Raw genomic sequence first — 20475 nt, 5'->3', positions numbered from 1 at the left:
ATGACGGGAGCACACGACTGCCGAATTACTCGTCAGCTTCGGCTCCGTGAAGTTTGCCCGTGTTATCTGAACAAATTTCACCCACTGACGACGAATGGCTGGGTTTCTTGGAAACGCATGCGTCGATACGCCATTCTCTGCATTTGCTGTCGCACTACAGCTATACAAAACACATCTATTCACCATAATAAAGGTCGGCTATTCACATGCAAATGCTATTGAATGTCCGCCATTGTTTGTGCCCGTCTTCCTATGCTCTCGTCATCATCCGAAGATTCCCTTAGTATTTCGTTTCATTGAGAGGGCGCAGTAAAATTGAAAATAAAATGAAACTAGGCGCATGAAATTAATTTTTTTTAAATGTATTATGCTTATTTTTAATAAAAATACATAAGTTAAACCCAAAATTCGCGGATTTCCACTATCCCTTTAAGTTCTAACTACGAACTGTGATCATGCCTACTACTATGCAACAATAACTATCAAAATACATCTTATCTTGAGATTGAAGCTTCATTATGCAACTTATCAAAATTGCAATGATTGGTCAAAATAGCACTTTCTTAGGAAAAGCTTGGTAATTAAATTAAGTTATGGTTTGAATAAGCTTAAATTAAAGGATTTCCAGGAGGGACGTCATATTTCAGAGAACAATACATTTGGTCAGTTAGTCTAACCCGGCCAAGCACAACACTGCAGAGTAGTGTTCATAATAGTTTCAGCGCAATCCTGAAAAATGTTTAAAGGTAATAAACCCAAGCCTAACCTTAATCATCCCTAAAAAGTACATGAAATATCTTGTGTAAACAAATTGGTTACATAGGCCCTCTATAGAAAAATAATAACTAGCAATGAAAATAACACACAAAAAGAGTTTCCCAAGATGGCACGGGAGGCGTGAGAGCAAGTCTTTTACAAAAACAAGAGACAAGTGGCCTCATACACTGGAAGAATTGCTCTCATCCTTCACCCTGTGTACAATGATTTTCAGTAAGACCTGCAGTCATGGTGCTGTCTGAGCCAACATGATCGCAGCAGTGTATTACTAAATATGAACACATGACCGGGAGCTATGTCATTGAGAAGCTGCATACAGCCTTCTCTACTGATAACACCATACAAGAGCTGCTTCGGCCTGTTTAACTCGAAAGCTAAAGGAGCAGATCCGAGTGGGCACCAAGGTTTTCATACAATAAATGTTTGTAAAGATCATGATACTAACTGGCAGGGCACATGGCTGCCACTGAGCCAACATGACCCAGCACATTGAACTGGGGCTGTGGGTCAGGAGGAAGCTGCTGTAGGAGAGCGTTCCACTTTTCCTTCTGACATGAGACCGTAGCTCATGTCACATTCTGGTTTAGGGATTTCATTTCAATTGATCCCTAATTTCAACTGTCAATCTATGCAGACAATGTGTTCCCCATGAAAGGGAACTTCTTCAATCTCTGAGTCGTGTTTTGTATGCTATTCAAATAGTTAATCTTTTGATATTGACCGAATATGGAAGACTTAAATAAAAATGTCAGAGGAGAAATCTATCAGAGAAATCTATCTGTATCAGTACAAATAACACTCAAAACTGTTCAGCATGGTCCAATTAAAAGTTGCTCGTCTATTCAAAGTTATAAATGCATCAATCTGTAGGACATTACAGCCCAGGTTCTTTCTCTTGACTTGATTTCACTAACATATTTTTGAATGAAGGACATGTAGAGACATGTAGAGAATGATGGGACTAATCAGTCTGACTCAACATTGGGATCGTCAGATGTTGGCATTGATAGTAATATTTAAGAAAATGTCTCATTAAAAACAGGTCCAGGGAAACAGAGGGCAGTAAAAAAGAGCCCATTAGTCCAAAAATTCTGATATTTTTCTTGAAGAATAAAAAAACACATATTGATGAGGCGTAATTGATAGGATGGTTTGGAGTGGCTCTAGGCTCTAGGGAATAAAGGAAGTGAAAGCCAACAGGGAGGAAGGCCTCACATGATAGCACACTCTCTTTGCGACGCCTTGCCCTGCGGGGAGAAAAAAAAGGTTCAGATCATATTTCAAATTTGATGAGTTAAAAAAAACGTGTACTTTAAAAACAAACAGGGTTCATAAACAGTGTTGCGTTGGCTTACCCCCTGTTCCTCCTCCTCCTCCTCTTCCTCCTCCTCTCCGTTCTCCACCTCCATCTCAGCCTTGGTAACGCTACGTGTGGCCACCTCCTGCAAGACAGACAGTCAGCAAACACACATGAGACTCAGCGATGGATAACACATGTGGAGCGCATGCACACAGAAGTATGGATATGTTTACCTCGCCATCGCCATTAACCAGAGTGGTGGTGATGTCATTTCCTGTGCCCCAGGAAGTCTGACTCTTCCACAGCAGGTCAGTTGGTGGGCTGTGGGCCACGCCGGCATCAGCAGACCACACCTGGGAAATATTACAGAAGAATACATCATGATCACCACACTTTCACTTTGAATCATATCATCCATACTTTAAGCATCTTTTACCAGGGACATAAACCTAGACAGGTGTTCTATGTCTCTGGCCTAAAGGCCCTGACACACCAAACTGACTCCAAAGAACACGTCCCGACGGACCCGATTGTTGTGTCGCCTCACGTCTCCTGCGTCTTGGCCAAAGAGTCGCACTGGAACACACCGCAAAGACTTCAGCCGACGACCAAGTAGCACGTACGCACTGTGCATGCGTGAGTGGCAATGACTCTCCTTACCAGCAGGCGGCGGTAGTGTGTATTCTTCATTCAAAAGAGGCAACAACCGGAAGACAGACTGCGTGATATATACAAACAACAAATAGCGTGCGTTCCATTTTCACTCTCGTCCATCACAGACTGTTTCACATAACGACTTATAATCTAAAACATGTTTAGTGCCGTACTGGAAAATGAAAAATAATAGCCGCCTGTGTGTGCCTTCTTCACTTCCGTTTTGCTTCTCATGCACTGATTCGCTAAGCTGAACAGCCAATCAGAGTGATTTATTTTGCCGACAGCGGAAGGTGTCGGCACGGCCGAAAAGACACGACAGTGCGGGACACACCAATCTGAGTAGGGCGACAGGACGCTCATCCGGGCCTTAACTCTATTCATCTCCAGCTTGATTGTCCTATGCTGTACAAATTGTAAAGACTGCTGAAGCAAATGTTTCAATACTATCATATTAGGTCACACAATAAAAATGTGATTAATATATTGTACATAAAACGTTCCCATGGAGCAGTGTCATTCTAAGGAGAGCTGGAATGTGTGCATGAGCAAACAAGTTGTTTCTTATACACAACTAACGGTAAAGCTTGTGTATATTGCACTTCACTTCAAATGTTGATTGTTAGATATTATTGCAGATTGTTTAAGTATTATAAGCCAAGCAGTGGGTGCTTTCAATGGCGTTATCATTGTTACAGGCTTGTTTGCAGCCAGATTTGTTACTTCTTTCTTTTTTTTTTTTTGCAACACTGACTACGCAGTTCATTTGTGTTGAAGGGGGTCGTCTAAATATGTCGTTTTAGTGCGAGTTATGTTGAATGACTGCATGATTAATTTGTTTATGACAGTTAGCTGTAGCTGAACACTCTACACATGACCTCAGTTTTAACCTACACACAGCACTCACTCATTCATTTCATTTCAAACCTTTATTTAACCAGATTGGTCCCATTGAGATCATAGATCTCTTTTTCAAGGGAGACCTGCAGCATATAGGTTCCACATCAAACAATAAAACAATAAAGGACATTATACATTATATTTACAGGATACATTTACATAGTTAGACATTTACAACTCATTGTCTTCTACTCACCGTGACTGACTGTCCAGCCTTGAGGACAAACTTTGGGGAGAACTTGTAGATGACCTCATCTCCTTCATCCACCTGTCTCTTCAACCTCCAGCTGCCCAATGGCTGGTCCTGCAATACAAAACACAGCACCAAGCTGAACAAACTCTAACCTTTAACAGCCAACCTTTTATCCTAACCTTCATATGAATTGACTGCGTCTTTTTGTTGTTGGTGTGTATGCCCACCTGTTCAGAATCATTGGTGAGAGTGACTGCGTTCCCGTCCATGTCAGTGGGGGAAATGGTGACTGCTCCACTGGCTGTGGCTTCTTCTGACACCAGCAGCTGGCCCTCTATTCCCGCCTCAGACAAATCGGCAGCCTCGATCTCCAGTCTCTTCCTTTTGGTGCGGGAGGAGGAAGATCCTGTGACCCTGGAAACTGTGACTCGGGACGATGGGCTGGGGGACAGCTTCAGTCTGAAAGCAGCAGTCAGTCAGCAGTGCTTAAGCCTTTGAATCTGGCATCATGTCTTAATAACAAAGTATGTTATGTGTGTGTACCTGTGCTCCTCTCCCTCCAGCAGTTTCCTGTATGCGTTGATCTCCATATCCAGGGCGAGCTTGACGTCCAGCAGCTCCTGGTACTCGCTGAGCTGAGTGTTCATCCTCTCCCTCAGCTCGCTCATATCCTGCTCCTTCCCTTCGATGGTGCGCCGATGCTTGTCTCGCTCTGAGGACAGAATCTCCTCCAGCTCTCTGATGCGGTCCTCTGAGGCGGCTGCCTACAGTTTCAAACAGCAGAACCATCAATTTGTGAAGTCACTCAGCAATAACATGTATGAAGCTTATTGGCACAAGGATCTGATGTGTGTGATGATCATAAAGCAATACCTGTTTCTGCAGGGCACTGAGCTGATATCCCAGACTCTCTATTCTCATCCGGGACTCCTGCATCTCCTCTCTGGCTGTTCCCATCGCCTTGTCATTGATCTCAGAGGACATCTTGGCATTATCCAGCTAAAGGCACAACAAGAAAGGCAGTGTGAGGCGCCAGTCAAAACTCAGACACACAAAGATCAAAAGGGAAAATGATTTGTCCTCTCACCTTGGCCTGGAAGGTGTGCTCCAGTTCGCCTTTATAAAGGGAGACCTGCTCATCGTGCTGCCTCCTCAGGTCCTGATGGATCACACACATTATGACTGTTTCATAGTACACAGCATGGATTCAACAACAGAAGCGTGTTGTCTATTTCGCACCCTAGAGAAGACTATGTTGTGTGTTGAAGCTTGTGATGCCTCTATTTTAACAACAAAGGAACATCTGACCAAAGGGCTAAATAAAAATTGAGATCTGTTGATTGACTGGAATTTGAAACATTTTCATAAAAAAATGTAGGACATCAGACAGAATGTTGTCTTCAAGACTCAAGCTCAGACTGTTAGGTAACATGCAAGAGCAAAAAGATCCTCCTAGTTGCAGTGCTGTTCCTTCAGCACACGGAAGGTTCCATAACGTGTGAAAGAATTCCCCATGACAGATTTTACATTCCACCATTTATTTTTGCATTGCACGGAGGGAAATGCATTGCCTTCACTGCTTTGCATCTGCAATGTGGCGCTTGCCGATCAATAGTATAGTGGGTTTTTATATATTCAAGTCAACCCCATAGTTGTATTCTTTCCTAGACATGACAGCGGTTACTCTGACTTACCTGTAGAGCTTGTGCCAGTTTGAACTCATAGTCCTGTTTGACTCCAGAGTCCACCTCCACGGTCCTGTGCTCCTTCCGGCGCCGCGACCCACGCACCTCCTGAACACAGGCAGCGACATTTCGTCATTAAATATCTGCACATGTGACTCTATTAGGAATTCCATTCTCTTCTAAACACAATGATCAACCTTCACTGTGTATACATAAACAAAATGGTATTTTGGTTTTCAATAGATAGTTAGTTTTAATAGACACAGGAATTTAGTTTTTGTTGCTATTTGACCAGTGTTTTTCTAGTTTGCATGGACTCTTACTGTCGTGAGATGAACTGAAAAGAGAATGAATCATTCATTTCCATTGGAATAATGAGTAAAACACATATATATATATACACACACGCTATATAAGTTGATTATGAACATGCTTTGTGGATATTTCTCCCCAAACAGCCCTTACCTCTTCGAACATGCTCTTCCTGAACTCTAGATCTTCACTCAGTGACTGACAGCGGTTCTCCAAGTCCACGCGCATCAGAGTCTCTGCCTCCAGCTGGCGCTTAGCAACAGCATGGCTGTCCTCTGCCTATAAGACATGTTAGCACATAGAAACTCAACAAAGGGTTTAAGAAAGTGAGTCATCATGATCAGGCTGTGGGGGGAAACATTGGAAGATGTCATGGTGTCAGTTACTGATACGGAATCTGCTTTGTTACTTTCCAAGAGGACTTATTCACTTAAAAACATCCTTTTTCTGGAGATATTTCACTCGATTTCAGTTAGAGTAAATGATGTCATCACGTGGTGACTCGCTCTGCTCTCAGTCTTCATAAACAGTTTACATTAACATGTGTAGGTGCCTTCACTGATTAGGAATGCACAGCAGCACTTTCTCAACCTTTCTACACAATGTATGTCCTTTCACACTCTATTGACTCCACTTACTTCCAGTTGGGTTGAATCAAATGTTTTAACATTTTAGGAGAGTACTGAAGCACCATCTTTCATGCAAAACACACTCAACTTATCTTCAGACTATTTAACCCTTTCTTGTTTGCCCTTCGCTGTACACACCTTAGCCAGCAGGCTCTTAACATCAGCCAGCTCAGAGGTCAGAGCGTTGTTCTGGCTCATAGCGGTAGCGAGAGATGCTTCACTCTTATTCAGCTGGCCTTCCAGACCATTGGCTCTGGACACGGCTGCAGCAAGATCGCCTTCCTTCTTCTTGTTGCTGAAACACATGGACAGAGAAAGGAAGGTTAGTTATATAATAATAATACATTTTATTTCTATAGTGCTTTTCTTGAGGGCTGATGGATACAGAGTTGAAGAGGTGGGTTTTGAGGCAGGACTATATATACGATAACTTCCAACAACCCACAGACCTCGAGTACAAAATGCATCTTATGTAAAAATACATCCTCTCACCTGCGTGTGGCTTCTTCCAGGTCAGCCTGAGCCTTGCCCAGGTCTATCTGCAGCCTGGCTCTCTCTCTAGCGGTTTCATCCAGAACCCGCCGAGCATCGGCTAACTCTGCCTCGTACAGACCCTTCAGGCCGCTCACCTAAACAGAAGAACACAAACTTGTTAAAAATGGCAGGGCTGGGTAAAAAGGGATACTCTAATCTGTAGTATTATTGCATTCGAGTGAGTCCTGGGTACAAACATTAGAACAAGACAAACATAAAGCAAACATCTAGCACATTCTGATAAACAGATCTTCTGATGTCTGGTTTTAGCTTACAGTTGAAAGCCTAGAATAGCCGTGTCAGGCTAATTTTATAAAGTGGCGTAATAACACTGCTGGTCATTACAGCTGCAGGGTGTTTCTGCCACTGACCTTATGTGATCTTAAGTGTATCATGGGGCAGCCAACTTCAAGTAGTTTTCGGAGCAGTGGGTGGGGCAATGTGACGGACACATTTAAATACCACTGTCAGCAGAGGAACTCTCATTCCATCCACTAATCTGTCATTACCAGCCACAGGTCTGTCAGTCCAGTGTTTCCCACACGTACTTACTGCCTAAGAACTAGGGGTCGACCGATAATCGGCTTGGCCGATTAACGGGGCCGATATTCCGCATTTGACCGATTATCGGTATCGGCCTTTTTTTTAATCAAATTGCCGATAAAACTTTGGCTCTGATGCGGCCGTTTCTCTGGCTGCAGTCACCACTCTGTGTACACGAGCAATGTCCCGCCCACAGCGCTATCTGATAGGCTATTACTGAAGATTTTCCGGGCGGGAGCCAGAGAGGCGGGACCTTCTCAGATTACAGGCAGGTGCGAAAGAACGCAGACACAGACTGAAGCAAGCAGCAGCGCTGAGCGGCAGAGCCATACATGTGTTAAACCGAAGTTCAATAAACATCCCTATCCCCTATGTTGAAGTTGCAAAAACACCACGATTTTATGATCCAATTCTATCAGTTACACAGGGACGCGGGAAGTCAGTCAGAGTTGGGGGTGCGTGCAGCGTCTCGCAGCGGAGTAACTGTGGTGGGGGGGGGGGGGGGGGGGGGGGGCAGGGGCTGCGAGTGGAGCCTCGCAGTTTTTCAGGTTGATATGTGAAGCTCATTAGCTAGCCAACATGTATCTAGCAAATGTTTAGCAAAATATTAGAAGTGAGGCTACTAGACTAACGTTAGGTCTACTGTAATAGCCTCACTTTTAATAGTTTGCAAAACATTAGCTAGCACTAGTGTTTTGCAGTTGCTAGCAGCTTATTGGGATTTTATGCTAGATAGACAGATCTAATAAATTAAGCATTATTGTTAGTTAAGCATGTCAGCCTGCAGCCCCACTTCTTGTCTCTCTCTCTAACTCATTGCAGATGACTGCACTAAAGAAAAGGGCACAGAGAGGAAACCAGTTGAAAGATGTTTAAAAGTTCATTAAACATAATATATGCTTAAATGCATTTCAAAGAAGTTGTGTTGAGTTGTGTTGGAGTTTGTGTTATTCTACATTTTAACACCAAGATTTTCTGATTTGACTGCAAATGTATATCGGTTCCAAATATCGGTTATCGGTCTCCTTGATTACTAATAATCGGTATCGGCCTTGAAAAAGCCATATCGGTCGATCCCTACTAAGAACATTTGGCAAACCATTTTAGGTTTAAAAAGAGAGCATTTTGATGATGAATTAACTAGGGGACAAACTCCCCTTGCTCTCCTCATCCTTAACCTGTTGATCAACTGACAGTCGCACACACTTGAGGGAAACAGAGAGAGGCACTCTGCTGTTACGTTAAAACCACAGAGCATCGTTTTTTGTGGCAATCCTAACATCATCAACATTGTCCGACAAAAAATAAATAAATACTATTTCAAATAGATTTAACACTGGAAAAAGGTATACATGTGTCCACTGGGAGACATTAGGTAATATTGCCACTTTGGTAGCTGTTCTTGCAAATCTAGGGAAGGCTGTGGCTCAGTGGATAGAGTGCTGGACTTCGAATCAGGGGGTAGCAAGTTCGAGTCCCACTGCAGTCAGCATGTCGTTGTGTCCCTGAGACACTTTAGGGATGCATATCGTTGACTTTTTTACGATACCGATACTCAACCGATACATATCGTGATACTTTGAAAATGTATCATCCCACAATTACGGAGCGTCCACACTACAGCTTCAAAAAAAGCTTGGAGCTGGGCGTGTCTGAAGCTTGGGGATTTTATTCAAGCAACGCGACCAACAACCAATCACATGAATCTCCCGCCCCCGACATACAAAGCAAAAAACCCCGGGGATTTTATGGGAGCAATATATATATATATAAACTCCCCAAACAGGCGAAAACCTACCAGTTTCACCCTCTGTTTGTATCCCGGTAATTTGTGGCTGCGATCACATGATCACCAGACATTTGCTTATGGTAGTTAATTTATTTTGAAAATGTTAGGTCTGTTTGAAATAAAAGACAAGCAAGTTAAGTATTTCGGTATACTGTTAAATTAAAATATAAGTTTACCAAAAACCAAACACAAAAGCCACAATTACAAAGAAGACAAAGAGGTTAACATTTTTAATTTGAAATACAACTGATAAAATGTCCTTATTGCAAGACTATTGCAGACTTTCAAGTTTAAATTCTGATGACAATTAAAAAACAATTGCACAGCCCCTAGGTGCATATTATGAAATGTAAACACGACTACAAATTATGAGATTTATAAAACCTTGCGCAATTTCTTTTTGTAAAGTGAAATTAACGTTCGCTTATTGGAACATCAGTTCTGAAATTATTTTATGAAATTTAGGATTTTTACCACCTTTGATCAATATAAAACATTACCATTCCCTACACTCTGCATGATAGTTTAAAGGCCACCCAAACTATGCTCTTCTTTTATTTCAAATCAACAGAAGGAATTTTTGGCAAATTATCACATTTTTACAACAGAAAACCTACAAGAAAAGCACACTTCTCAAAATGTATAACTAAACAGAATAACTCAAAATCCTCTTTTAAACTTTTGACAGTTTGATAAACCCTGTTGTTATGCAATCTAGCAGTGTGTTAACTACCCCACTTCAGTAATAGTATACACCATTAGATCAGATGTATGCCATTGTCAGCCTCTGAAGCTTAATAATGCCATAGGTAAAGTTATGTCCCAAATAATTCATCTCCATTCCCACATCCGCTTTTATAACAGTTTTGATGAAGATTTAATAAACCTTATAAACTATTCATTAATGAAACCTCTTCTGCATAGAAACCAATTTGATGCCTGACTTTCTAATAACTACCAGTATGCAATCTGCTATTTTAGTAACATTTCAGAGAAGATTGTCTAAATGTAGGCAAAGGATTTATGACCTATAACAGTATCGATGAATCATAGCACAGAGACAGCAAGTTGCAAAGGAAATCCATTATGATGCTTTAGGAACTGAAACTAAACATTTTCAGTTTCCCAACCACATTTGAGTAAAAATAATATAATTTAAAAATGATGTGCAAATATCGTTAGCCTTTACAAGCTTCAGCCGTTTGTTGGTACACATTCTTGTTATGTTGTTGGGGCAGATTAACGTGAAGGTGGAAAGACTGGATTCCTCAGCTGTTCTGACTTATTATACATATGTAACTACAACTTCTATCCAACTTTATTTATTTTTCATCACCACAAAACAACAACCAGAAAAGCAATCAGAACTACCAACAACAAGAATAATAATAAACAACCAACAAAAACAAGTATCTATTTACCTTAGAAAAACAAAGTAAATAGTTTGGCTTTACTGTACATACTCCCTCGGCAGCAAGGGAGTAGTTGTCGTTGATCCTTACTGCATTGTAAACAACACTTTAAGAAGTAAATATTACATCTGTTGACTGAGGATTGCTAAGCCTCTTCAAGGGTGGATCCCTACCCTCTTTACACATCCATTATCAAAAACATCTCTGATCTTCACCATAACTGATGATATTACAGAGGAAACTGGGCACAAACTGCAGTCACGGTCTGCCTGAACTGGTTGCTGATCATTTGAAGGCTGTATATTATTCATGTATAGTAAGTACGTTTGCCACCAAGTGACGGTAATGTAAAAACAAGGTATGGCTGATGTCATATTTATAGAATGGCGCGAAGAACCACCCACCCGCTCAATTTTTCTGGTCCCGTTACGTTTCATGCAGATTAGGAATACGGCAACACGTGTGTTATTAACACTAACAAAGTTAGTGTTACGGCCTTCCCATAGGAATTTAGTGCATTTTTCTGGGAACAGGATATTGGAGTCACTTGACATGTTTTTGTTATGGACAGTTCGCAGCTTTCAAATTAACTATAAATAACGTTACTTTCTATCAATTGTAGTGGCCATGTTAGACTCCCAGGGGTTAAGCGGTCTGCTGCTGAGAGGCTGCCTGTGGCGGATGATGGAGTGAAGAGTAGCCTGGTGTTTGTGAATGGGAGAACAGTTTAGTTGGACTCACCTCGCGAGTAGTCACCTCCTCTTTCTCAGACACTTTGAACATCAGCCGGTCGTTCTCCAGCTCCAGAGAGCGCACCCGGTCGATATACACGGCCAGCCGGTCGTTGAGGTGCTGCAGGTCTTGTTTTTCTTGTAAGCGGGAGATCCTTGTCGGGGAGAGAGGAGTGGAGGCCGCCGGGCGGCCGGCTTCACGGCTTGGGGTAGCGGTCGCCATGACGGTTCTTTTAAAAGCCTGAGTTTTCTTTTCCACTCCGGGAACAATAAAAAACAAAAGTATCTGCTCTCGTCGTTAAACAGGGAGGCAAAAGTAGTGTGTCTTCTTATTCAAAGACGGGAGGTCAATCAATGAGTGGTGCGCTCATGCACTTCTCAGTGTTACCTAACCTGCTGGCTGGAACGCTGGAACACTGGTATGAGTCCAAGATGGCCGACAACGCTCAAGACCGCGCCAAAAGCAAGGGACGCTTCCTGCCTCGCAATGGCTGATGGGAGAAGGCATGCGCGCTCACAATATTGCTCACACGCACACATTCTCGCTTCATTTTGATTTCCCCGAGGGCAAATGTTGTCATTGTGCACTATAATGTCATATGAAAATATACAGCTCAGTGTGTATAACCACACAATCTGAAATTGACAGAGAAATGGCCTGTATCAGGAGAATAACAACATTTTACCAATTTATTTATTTGAATGAAGAGCCATTTCTAAATTCTATAGATATTTAAACATGCATATATTTTATATATTATACACTCAGGCAAAACCATTCGTGTAGTAAGTTACTAAGTAGATGTACTAGATTACTGTACTTGAGTACAATTCTTCTACTTTACTTTAGCATTTCAATATGTTGCTACTTTGTACTTACTCCACTACAATTTAGAGTTAAATGGTGTACTTTTACTCCACCACATTTATTTAATACCTGCTGTTACTTTACAGATCTGGATTAATGATGTGAAATATAATCAAGTCTTAAATCAGACTTTAGTTCCACCTGGAGTAAATTCAAAAGCTACCCTGCAGTATACAAAGTCATTAAAACTCACATACCTTTACCAGCTTTGATAACACTTTAATGCATCAATCATTATAATCAAAACATATAATTTATATTATACTAGAATATACATAATAAGTACTTTTACTTTTGGTAGTTCAAGTATATTTTGATGCTAATACTTTTGTACTTGTACTTACTTTATTTTTACTTGGTAACATATTGTTTGCAGGACTTTTACTTGTAACAGATTATTACTACACTCTGGTACTTCTACTTTTACTGAAGTACAAGATCCGAGTACTTCTTCCACCTCTTGGCAAAACTCACCAAGAAAAGATAATATCTGTTATGTATGTTGAGCTTAGGAAAGACAGCACACTTCAAGTAGTATTAAGATTGTAGAACTTCATATGTGATACAGGCATACCAGTCAGTGTCAGTAAAACCATTGAAAGCATTGGAGATGATCACACTTTACAAATAAGTGAGTAAGTACAAATATTTTCATTACTAATGAAGTAAAATTTGGAAAGGAAAGGGACAACCGATTCTTATGTCTATTTTTTATTTTTTTATTAATATTTTTGAGGTTGAGCAAAACATGGTATAACAACGTTTCACTGATGACAATCTCTTTCGGGGCAGGGGTTGTAATTTAGAGAATGTAAAAAGCCAAATGCAAGCTGCAGAAAAAAAAGGAAGACTGGGTAAACAAATAAAAAATGGAAATGGAATTTTTTTTCAAGTATAATATGCTAAACAGCAATAAGTAGTAACCCTTAAATTATAAGGACAAGTTCTCAAACATGTTAAGGTGGTTAGACTTTTTGGAGTTCTATTTTAATAAAGGTAACATGGTAGTATATTAACAAAGTTAGAAACTAGTGCAAAAACATTAATAATTTACTTTAATGTCTGTCAAATGGAGAAAAACCGAGCGAGCAGGACATCTATGTTAAATTCAATTGTGACGGCCGTCCTAGATTATGGATGCATCGCTTCTATGTCAGAGAGAAACCCACCATAACAAACTTAATGTGATTCAGGCACAGGCCATCAATATTGGTAGTGGAGCATTTAAAACATCATTGTCTCCAATGTATGTTAAATTGGGGACATGTTCCTCATACCATCTGGTTTGTGTGGAAGTCTCTGCACAGGTATGTGAAGTATTTTTCCATGTTGACCCTGGGAGAATCACCCTGACTACCCCATGTTGACTTGGACTGCAAGAAGAGAGAAAAATAACATGTAAAACAACTGTTAAGCAGTATCACCGGAGAAGTCATAAGTGCAGTGAGGCTTTATAAAGAACCTGGTGACACATTGGCAGTTTGCAGAACATGCAAAAATGCTGCACACAACTGCACATCCTTGTTGTTTCAAAGCTGCTACTTTAGGGTGTCGTTACTGTGGCAGGTCCTATACAGCTCGGTGTACCCAAGGCAGGAGAAAGCAAAGAAGGGGGAGAAGGGAAGACAAACAAGCCAAGATCTTAAAGGTCCCATGTCATGGCCATTTCTACTGATCATAATTCCATTGTTGAGGTCTACTAGAATACATTTATATCGTACAATTTTCCAAACTCACATTGGTTTCTCATACAGTATCTCTGTATAGTATGTGTATTCACTGAGTCTCTGTCCTAAACGGCTTGTTGGAGCTCCTGCCCTCCGTTACAGCGGAGCATCAGTGATTATGTGTTACAATGGCGTTAGCAACCAGAAAATGACACCAGTAATGACAAACAGATGAGAATGCTGCGTGGGTTCTGGGTGCCGTGTTGGCGGGACGTTGCGCGGCTCGCTGCTGCGAGGAGCGGACAGTGTGAGCTGGGTTCATGTCCTGCTTGCTGCGTGGGGTCTGCGAGACAGCGAGACATCGCGAATGGACGCAGGAAGGGGGGGGGGAGGTGCTGAGGGGGCTGCAGCACCCCCATCTGCGAAGCTCCACTAGCACCCGCACCATCAAACGCGGCGCACCTACAGTGTAAGCGCGCCACAGTTTCGTTGCTGCGAGGCTCCACTAGCACCCCCCCCCCCAGCGCGTCACAGTTTTGCCGCTGAGAGAGTGTGTGTGTGTGTGTGTGTGTGTGTGTGTGTGTGTGTGTGTGTGTGTGTGAGGAGCTCCACGGATTGGTCCATTTGGGTATGGTCACGTCACCATACCCAGGAAGAAAAAAATGGAAAAAGAGAAATCTCCAACGAGGCGTTCTGGGGCATCATAGACAGGTATTTTCTGTGTTAGAGTTTTACTCGCTAGGGTGTACTTTGAGGGTTTGTGACTGCAGACCGTTTACATGGATAAAAATCTTCATAACACACAAGGGGACGGGTAATAACCGGAAAAGCATGACATGAGACCTTTAATGTAAATTGAACTTTAACCTGATCCAGCTGCTCCTTTGCCATCCGCCCCAGCACCACTGAGGGTTTCATCCTAATCTGTACTTGGCTCGTGTTCTTTGTCTTATTTCCCCCTGGACAATGTACACGGTTCCATTTTTTTCTAGTAGTGCTCAGGGATCATGCTACAATACTGGAGCCTATTTCAGATTCTTTGTGTGAATGAGTTAGTGTGGGTGAGTTTGACCTGCATCTGGAGGATTGGACTAGGTCTCCCAACATATCTCTGGTACTATAGTATCATATTTTGTATGTATCGGATATGGCATGAAGTCGCAAAATGAACCATTGGTCCGATGTTTCATGTTTTATTTTTGATCAAAAAAACTCAAATCGACAGTGTTAACCTTTAGATAACATTATACCTTCACTCATATAATCCTTTACAAGGCTTTGATAACTTACAGACATCTCACTTCTCAAAAAACAGGAATTGACTTACAATTTGTAAGTCAATTCCCGTTTTTAGTAACAGTTACAAAGTCTAAAACAAAATGGGAAGCAATTTAGTGATGGAAAAAGCTATAACCCAGTAAGGTGTTCATGACTGAACAAATACTGATAACTACACTGAACAAAAATATAAACGCAACACTTTTGTTTTTGCTCCCATTTTTCATGAGATGAACTCAAAGATCGAAAACATTTTCTATATACACAAAATAACCATTTCTCTCAAATATTGTTCACAAATCTGAAAAAATCTGTGATAGTGAGCACTTCTCCTTTGCCGAGATAATCCATCCCACCTCACAGGTGTGGCATATCAAGATGCTGATTAGACAGCATGATTATTGCACAGGTGCGCCTTAGGCTGGCCACAATAAAAGGCCACTCTGAAACGTGCAGTTTTGCTTTATTGGGGGGGTCTGGGGGGGTCCGAAAACCAGTCAGTATCTCGTGTGAGGGGTAGGATTAGGGTTAGGGGTAGGGTTAGGGTTAGGGTAATGTTGTGAATCGAGTGGCCTGTGTTCGTCGTCCATAACATACGCCTGCCCATACCATAACCCCACCACCACCATGGGCCACTCGATTCACAACATTACCCTAAATTCATCTCATGAAAAATGGGAGCAAAAACAAAAGTGTTGCGTTTATATTTTTGTTCAGTGTAGTTGTTTCCCCCCAAGGAATGTAATTAGTGTTAAGTGAAACAAAGTCAATACCGGAGTACCAAAGAAATTACTGCTTGGTGGAAAAGGACATTTTAAGGAAACTAATGTGTTTATCAAATGCATGCATTGTCTCGAACTACTGACATTTTTTCCGAGGTAGTTCAGTAGGAGACTTTAATTTACCTACATATAATACGTATAGCTTTCAGTATTTCCCAAAATATTTAGTTATAGTGTAATAGTGATGAGCTCTCATAACATTGAAATAATTTCCACTGACCTGTCCTTATTTTTGTAATACTGATATTAAATGAAATACAAAATATTGGAGAAACTCTTATTATTTTCTACAAAACAAGAATGGACCTTGTAGTGTTGAACTGGACCACAACTTGCAATATGATAAATTGGAAACAACGGCTCACCTATGAACATATATAAAAAACAGATATATTTATTTTCAGATACATGAACCTTACTGGATGATATGTTTATGTTTATTAAGGATCCCCATTAGCTTTTGCTCTTGACAAAAGCTGGGGTCCGACACTTAAAACAATACAACAATAATACAACAATAATAATACAACAACATTCAAGACATAATTCCTGACATCATTAACAACATCACCAATATCATCAACAATTTACAACATCATCAACAATCTCATCCACTTTCAATATCAATCTCAGCCAAGGATGAGTGCACTAGACACCCACCAGTACAAAGCATGAGATCAAATTAAATTAGGGTTCACAGCTCACCAGGGTGCAGGGTCATTAGTAGATGGCCCTTCAATCTCTTCTTGAAAGAGGCTCTGGACTCTATTTCAGCAAGGTAGTTTGGCAATGAGTTCCATTCCTTTATAGCTCTATAAGACACAGAAGATTTCAGAAGATTTGTCCTGGGTTTAGGTGCCAGTAGATGGCCTGATGTAGCTTGTAGTCTTATGGTCATGCTCATCTCTTGTGTAAACTATTTGATCATAAAAATACAGTGGTCTTTTGCTAAATTGATTGATTGATAATATAATATCACAGCATTAATACCATGTATTTTATTTAAATGCTACTACGAAAAATAAATAAAGCAAAAGACTGATTAAACAGCAGTAACTCATCCAGACCGATAGGGGCAGTGCTCTGTTGTCGCAGATGTCTTTTCCGGGTCAAACCTGTCATTACCCCGCCTCTCTCGTTCCACAGTCCTTCCGGTCTGACCGCCATCATAGACAGCAGGTAAGATTTAAATGTTGACAACTATCTGCCAAAATCCACGTATAATCTTTACCATCCGTCGTTTTCCACCGGACACAGTGAAACTATAGACACATATAGAACTTATCTAACATCTGTAGGCATTATTTGTGTCACAAGAACAAGTGAAAGATAGGAAAAAATGAATCCCTGTCAGTGACTCATAAGCCCCATAGCTGTGTTCATTCTGTGCATAAAGCGATCTCTATACCTCATTGCATAACACCTATAGGAGCTACACGGTACATTGTGTACTGAGACGCGTTTTAGAAACATTTTCTTAGGTAAAGTGTAATTTAACTTCACCTGTATGTCCACCCGGTTCTGTTACGCTAACGTTAGCACTGCATGCTAACTCTGAAAACATAAACCGTTATATCTGCACCAGCGGAAGTGCTTCTGTTGACTGTTGAACATGTGGTTGCTGCTTAAATGGGTCTGGAAAAAGTTGTATCAATTGTGACTGATTTTTAAATGTTTTTTATCTCCTTCAGAAATGGCTATCCGCTACCCTATGGCTGTTGGCCTTAACAAGGGCCACCCAGTCACTAAAAATGTGACTGCCCCCAAACACAGCCGCCGGCGTGGGGTGAGTTTCTGATGCTTCACATTTAATACATTACTGCTACTACTAAAGCACTCAGACCTCACTAGGAGTGTGATGCTTAATGTGCTTGTCTGAGATTAGTTTGTAACAAGACAACATGTAATTTCACAAGTTACTTTAAGCTGATCCATGTCCTGATTTAGATGCTGAATATCTGACAGCAAATCAAACCAGTCTATTCACATGTGATACTTCTTCCACCCTGTCCCATCCACAATTAATGGATTATTTGCCATCAATTACTTGTTTGCTCATTTAAGACATGTTGGCACTATGAGAAGCATTATCAGGCTTCAGCTTCATGATGTCAAAATACATGCATTTGATTTTTTTAGGACAAAAACAAGTAATTTAAATATATAAATCTTGGCTCTGGGACATTTTTTATTAGCCTAATATAACAAGTACATAACTGACATTTTAATGTATATTTTAAATAATCACTAGTACCAGTCTGATTTCCATCCTATGTGCATATCCCACTGCAAGAGTCAAATGCAACTTTTCCCTGTTTGAATCATGAATGCTTAAATATAACATGGCCATTCGTAATAGAAAATAACTGAGCCTTTTAAAATGTAAATTTGAGCAGTGATATAACATTTGTTCATGGGCGTATGATGCCCGATAAAGCTACAGGGCTTAAAACTGGGCAGAACAGTGACATTTGGAAACGGGCAAAGCACAATAACATATTTGAACAGTAAAAGTCGAGTGTTGCAAAAGTTATCATGACTATAAAACATATTGACTATAATGTAAAAAGAGCCACAGTCTTTATAACAAGTGGGTTGAAATATGCAACATATTTACTAAAGCTGTAATGTCTGATGCTATGAAGATGGTATAAGGATGTGTAGTCATATAAATGTAGTTTTTTTTAAAAGCACAGTTAATAATAATAATTCATGGTATTTATTTTAGCACTTTTCCAAGTCCTCAAAGCGCTTTTCATTATATTACATAATGAGACATGTAATGCATTGAATACCGTGGACAATACCCACAGAATGCTACTACATGCAGTTCCAGATTCATCCAATAAGCCCTAAATGTAACTTTCTCAAACTATAGCCACCTCTTGTAAAGCCTGGGGACAATCTGTCCATACATGGCGGAAACAATGCCAGGCTGCTGAAGAACAGAAGAGTTTCAGAGATGTAGCTCAGGGCAGTCCTCTTTTCCCTACAATGTCTGATAACATGGTGAAAAGTAAACTTCTCAAGTTGCGGGTCAAAGCTTATAAATCCAATTTTTGTAAAGCATGATTTACTCACATTGATTTGCTGCAGAATATGTAATGTCTGTATAAACAATGATGTCCATTGCAACGATTCCTGTATAATTTGAAAGGATCTGTGGTTTTAAAGCTTTGTCTTTCCTCTGCAGCGTCTGACCAAACACAGCAAGTTTGTCCGGGACATGATCCGTGAGGTGTGTGGCTTTGCTCCATATGAGAGGAGAGCCATGGAGTTGCTCAAGGTGTCCAAGGACAAGAGAGCCCTCAAGTTCATTAAGAAGAGGGTAAGTTAGTGTTTGTCAAGTCAGAGCGTTGCTGCACAGCCACAGCAGCATGATCATTACATCGGTGACAGAGCAACTTGTACAATCTACTGCAGAGCTTGTATTGGTCTGTAGCATGTGCTGATAGTAGGCTAGAGGGTGTTGAGTCTAATGTTTCTCTCTCCTCCACAGATTGGCACTCACATCCGTGCCAAGAGAAAGAGGGAGGAGCTGAGCAACGTTCTGGCTGCCATGAGGAAAGCTGCTGCCAAGAAGGACTAATCTGTCACTTAATAAAAGTTTTCTAAACTCTGAAAGCCAGACTGGTGTCGTTTGTCTTCTGCTTTGCGCCTTTTCTATGATGTTCTGATTTTTTTAATACACTGTTTGTGAACATAAATGGTACACTGATGCCTCGTTACTGTTCAATAATGCATACAATCTAATGTTGCATTGACCGGTGTAATAAAACCTCCCTGGAGGTCTGCTCCTCACTATCAAGAGGTGGTGTAGGTCTGGATGATGCACTTTGCAGGCTGTTGTTGGCCCCTTCATGGTTAGTGCTCAGGTGGGTGCAGGCCCCTCTGACTCCATGATGAAACACCTGCAGCCACAATCACCCTGTCTGATTCCCAGACACTTCAGTGTTTATGGGTGCCATCAGGGAGATGTCATTAGCATCACAGCAACATCAACAAGGACACAACTAAGAAAAGGAAATAGACATTCAACTTAACAACTACAATCATAATACTGAAATTACTTTCAGATACTTGTATTTTTTATTTCCTGTCTGGTGTTACTGGGAGTTGCATGTTAGCCGATATGTAGAAATGCAATGGACAGGACTTCTTACGTTTAGAGCCAGAGCCCCCCTAAATAAATGCTCCCTTTTGGTTATACTTCTATTTAATATACAATATCCCAAGTGGTAGTAACAATGTGGAAATGATAACTAAGGTGATCAGCTGGTTTCAGCCCCGACTGACCTATCGTTCTCCATGTCTTGTGAAAATACATTTTGACTTTCTATTTATTCAGGACGTTCGTACAGGCATTTGAAAGTTGTTATTCATGGGTACACTTTTTTTAAACAATTATATGTATATATAAA

At 40.9% G+C, this 20475-nt stretch overlaps 2 protein-coding genes across 2 annotated transcripts; one reads left to right on the top strand and one right to left on the bottom strand.

The window, feature by feature from the left end:
• Nucleotides 1-221: 221 nt before the first annotated feature.
• On the bottom strand, nucleotides 222-11909 carry lmnb2 (lamin B2). Its single transcript, XM_034235165.1, has 13 exons — nucleotides 11470-11909; nucleotides 6943-7079; nucleotides 6589-6745; nucleotides 5975-6100; nucleotides 5519-5617; nucleotides 4912-4983; nucleotides 4698-4823; nucleotides 4368-4588; nucleotides 4052-4283; nucleotides 3828-3935; nucleotides 2311-2430; nucleotides 2133-2219; nucleotides 222-2024 (listed from the first exon to the last, which is right to left on the bottom strand). The coding sequence occupies exons 1-13, from the start codon at nucleotides 11680-11682 to the stop codon at nucleotides 1989-1991; spliced, it is 1734 nt and encodes a 577-aa protein (XP_034091056.1). The 5' UTR covers nucleotides 11683-11909; the 3' UTR covers nucleotides 222-1988.
• Nucleotides 11910-17150: 5241 nt separating this feature from the next.
• Nucleotides 17151-19678, top strand: rpl36 (ribosomal protein L36). The gene is made up of 4 exons (XM_034235175.1): nucleotides 17151-17233; nucleotides 17746-17840; nucleotides 19248-19382; nucleotides 19554-19678. The coding sequence occupies exons 2-4, from the start codon at nucleotides 17748-17750 to the stop codon at nucleotides 19641-19643; spliced, it is 318 nt and encodes a 105-aa protein (XP_034091066.1). The 5' UTR covers nucleotides 17151-17233; nucleotides 17746-17747; the 3' UTR covers nucleotides 19644-19678.
• The last annotated feature ends 797 nt before the right edge of the window (nucleotides 19679-20475 follow it).

The sequence above is a fragment of the Gymnodraco acuticeps genome, unplaced genomic scaffold (assembly GCF_902827175.1).
Source record: "Gymnodraco acuticeps unplaced genomic scaffold, fGymAcu1.1, whole genome shotgun sequence".
Classification (NCBI taxonomy): domain Eukaryota; kingdom Metazoa; phylum Chordata; class Actinopteri; order Perciformes; family Bathydraconidae; genus Gymnodraco; species Gymnodraco acuticeps.
The sequence above is the reverse complement of the archived record's forward strand: the minus strand, read 5'-3'. Positions and strand labels throughout refer to the sequence as shown.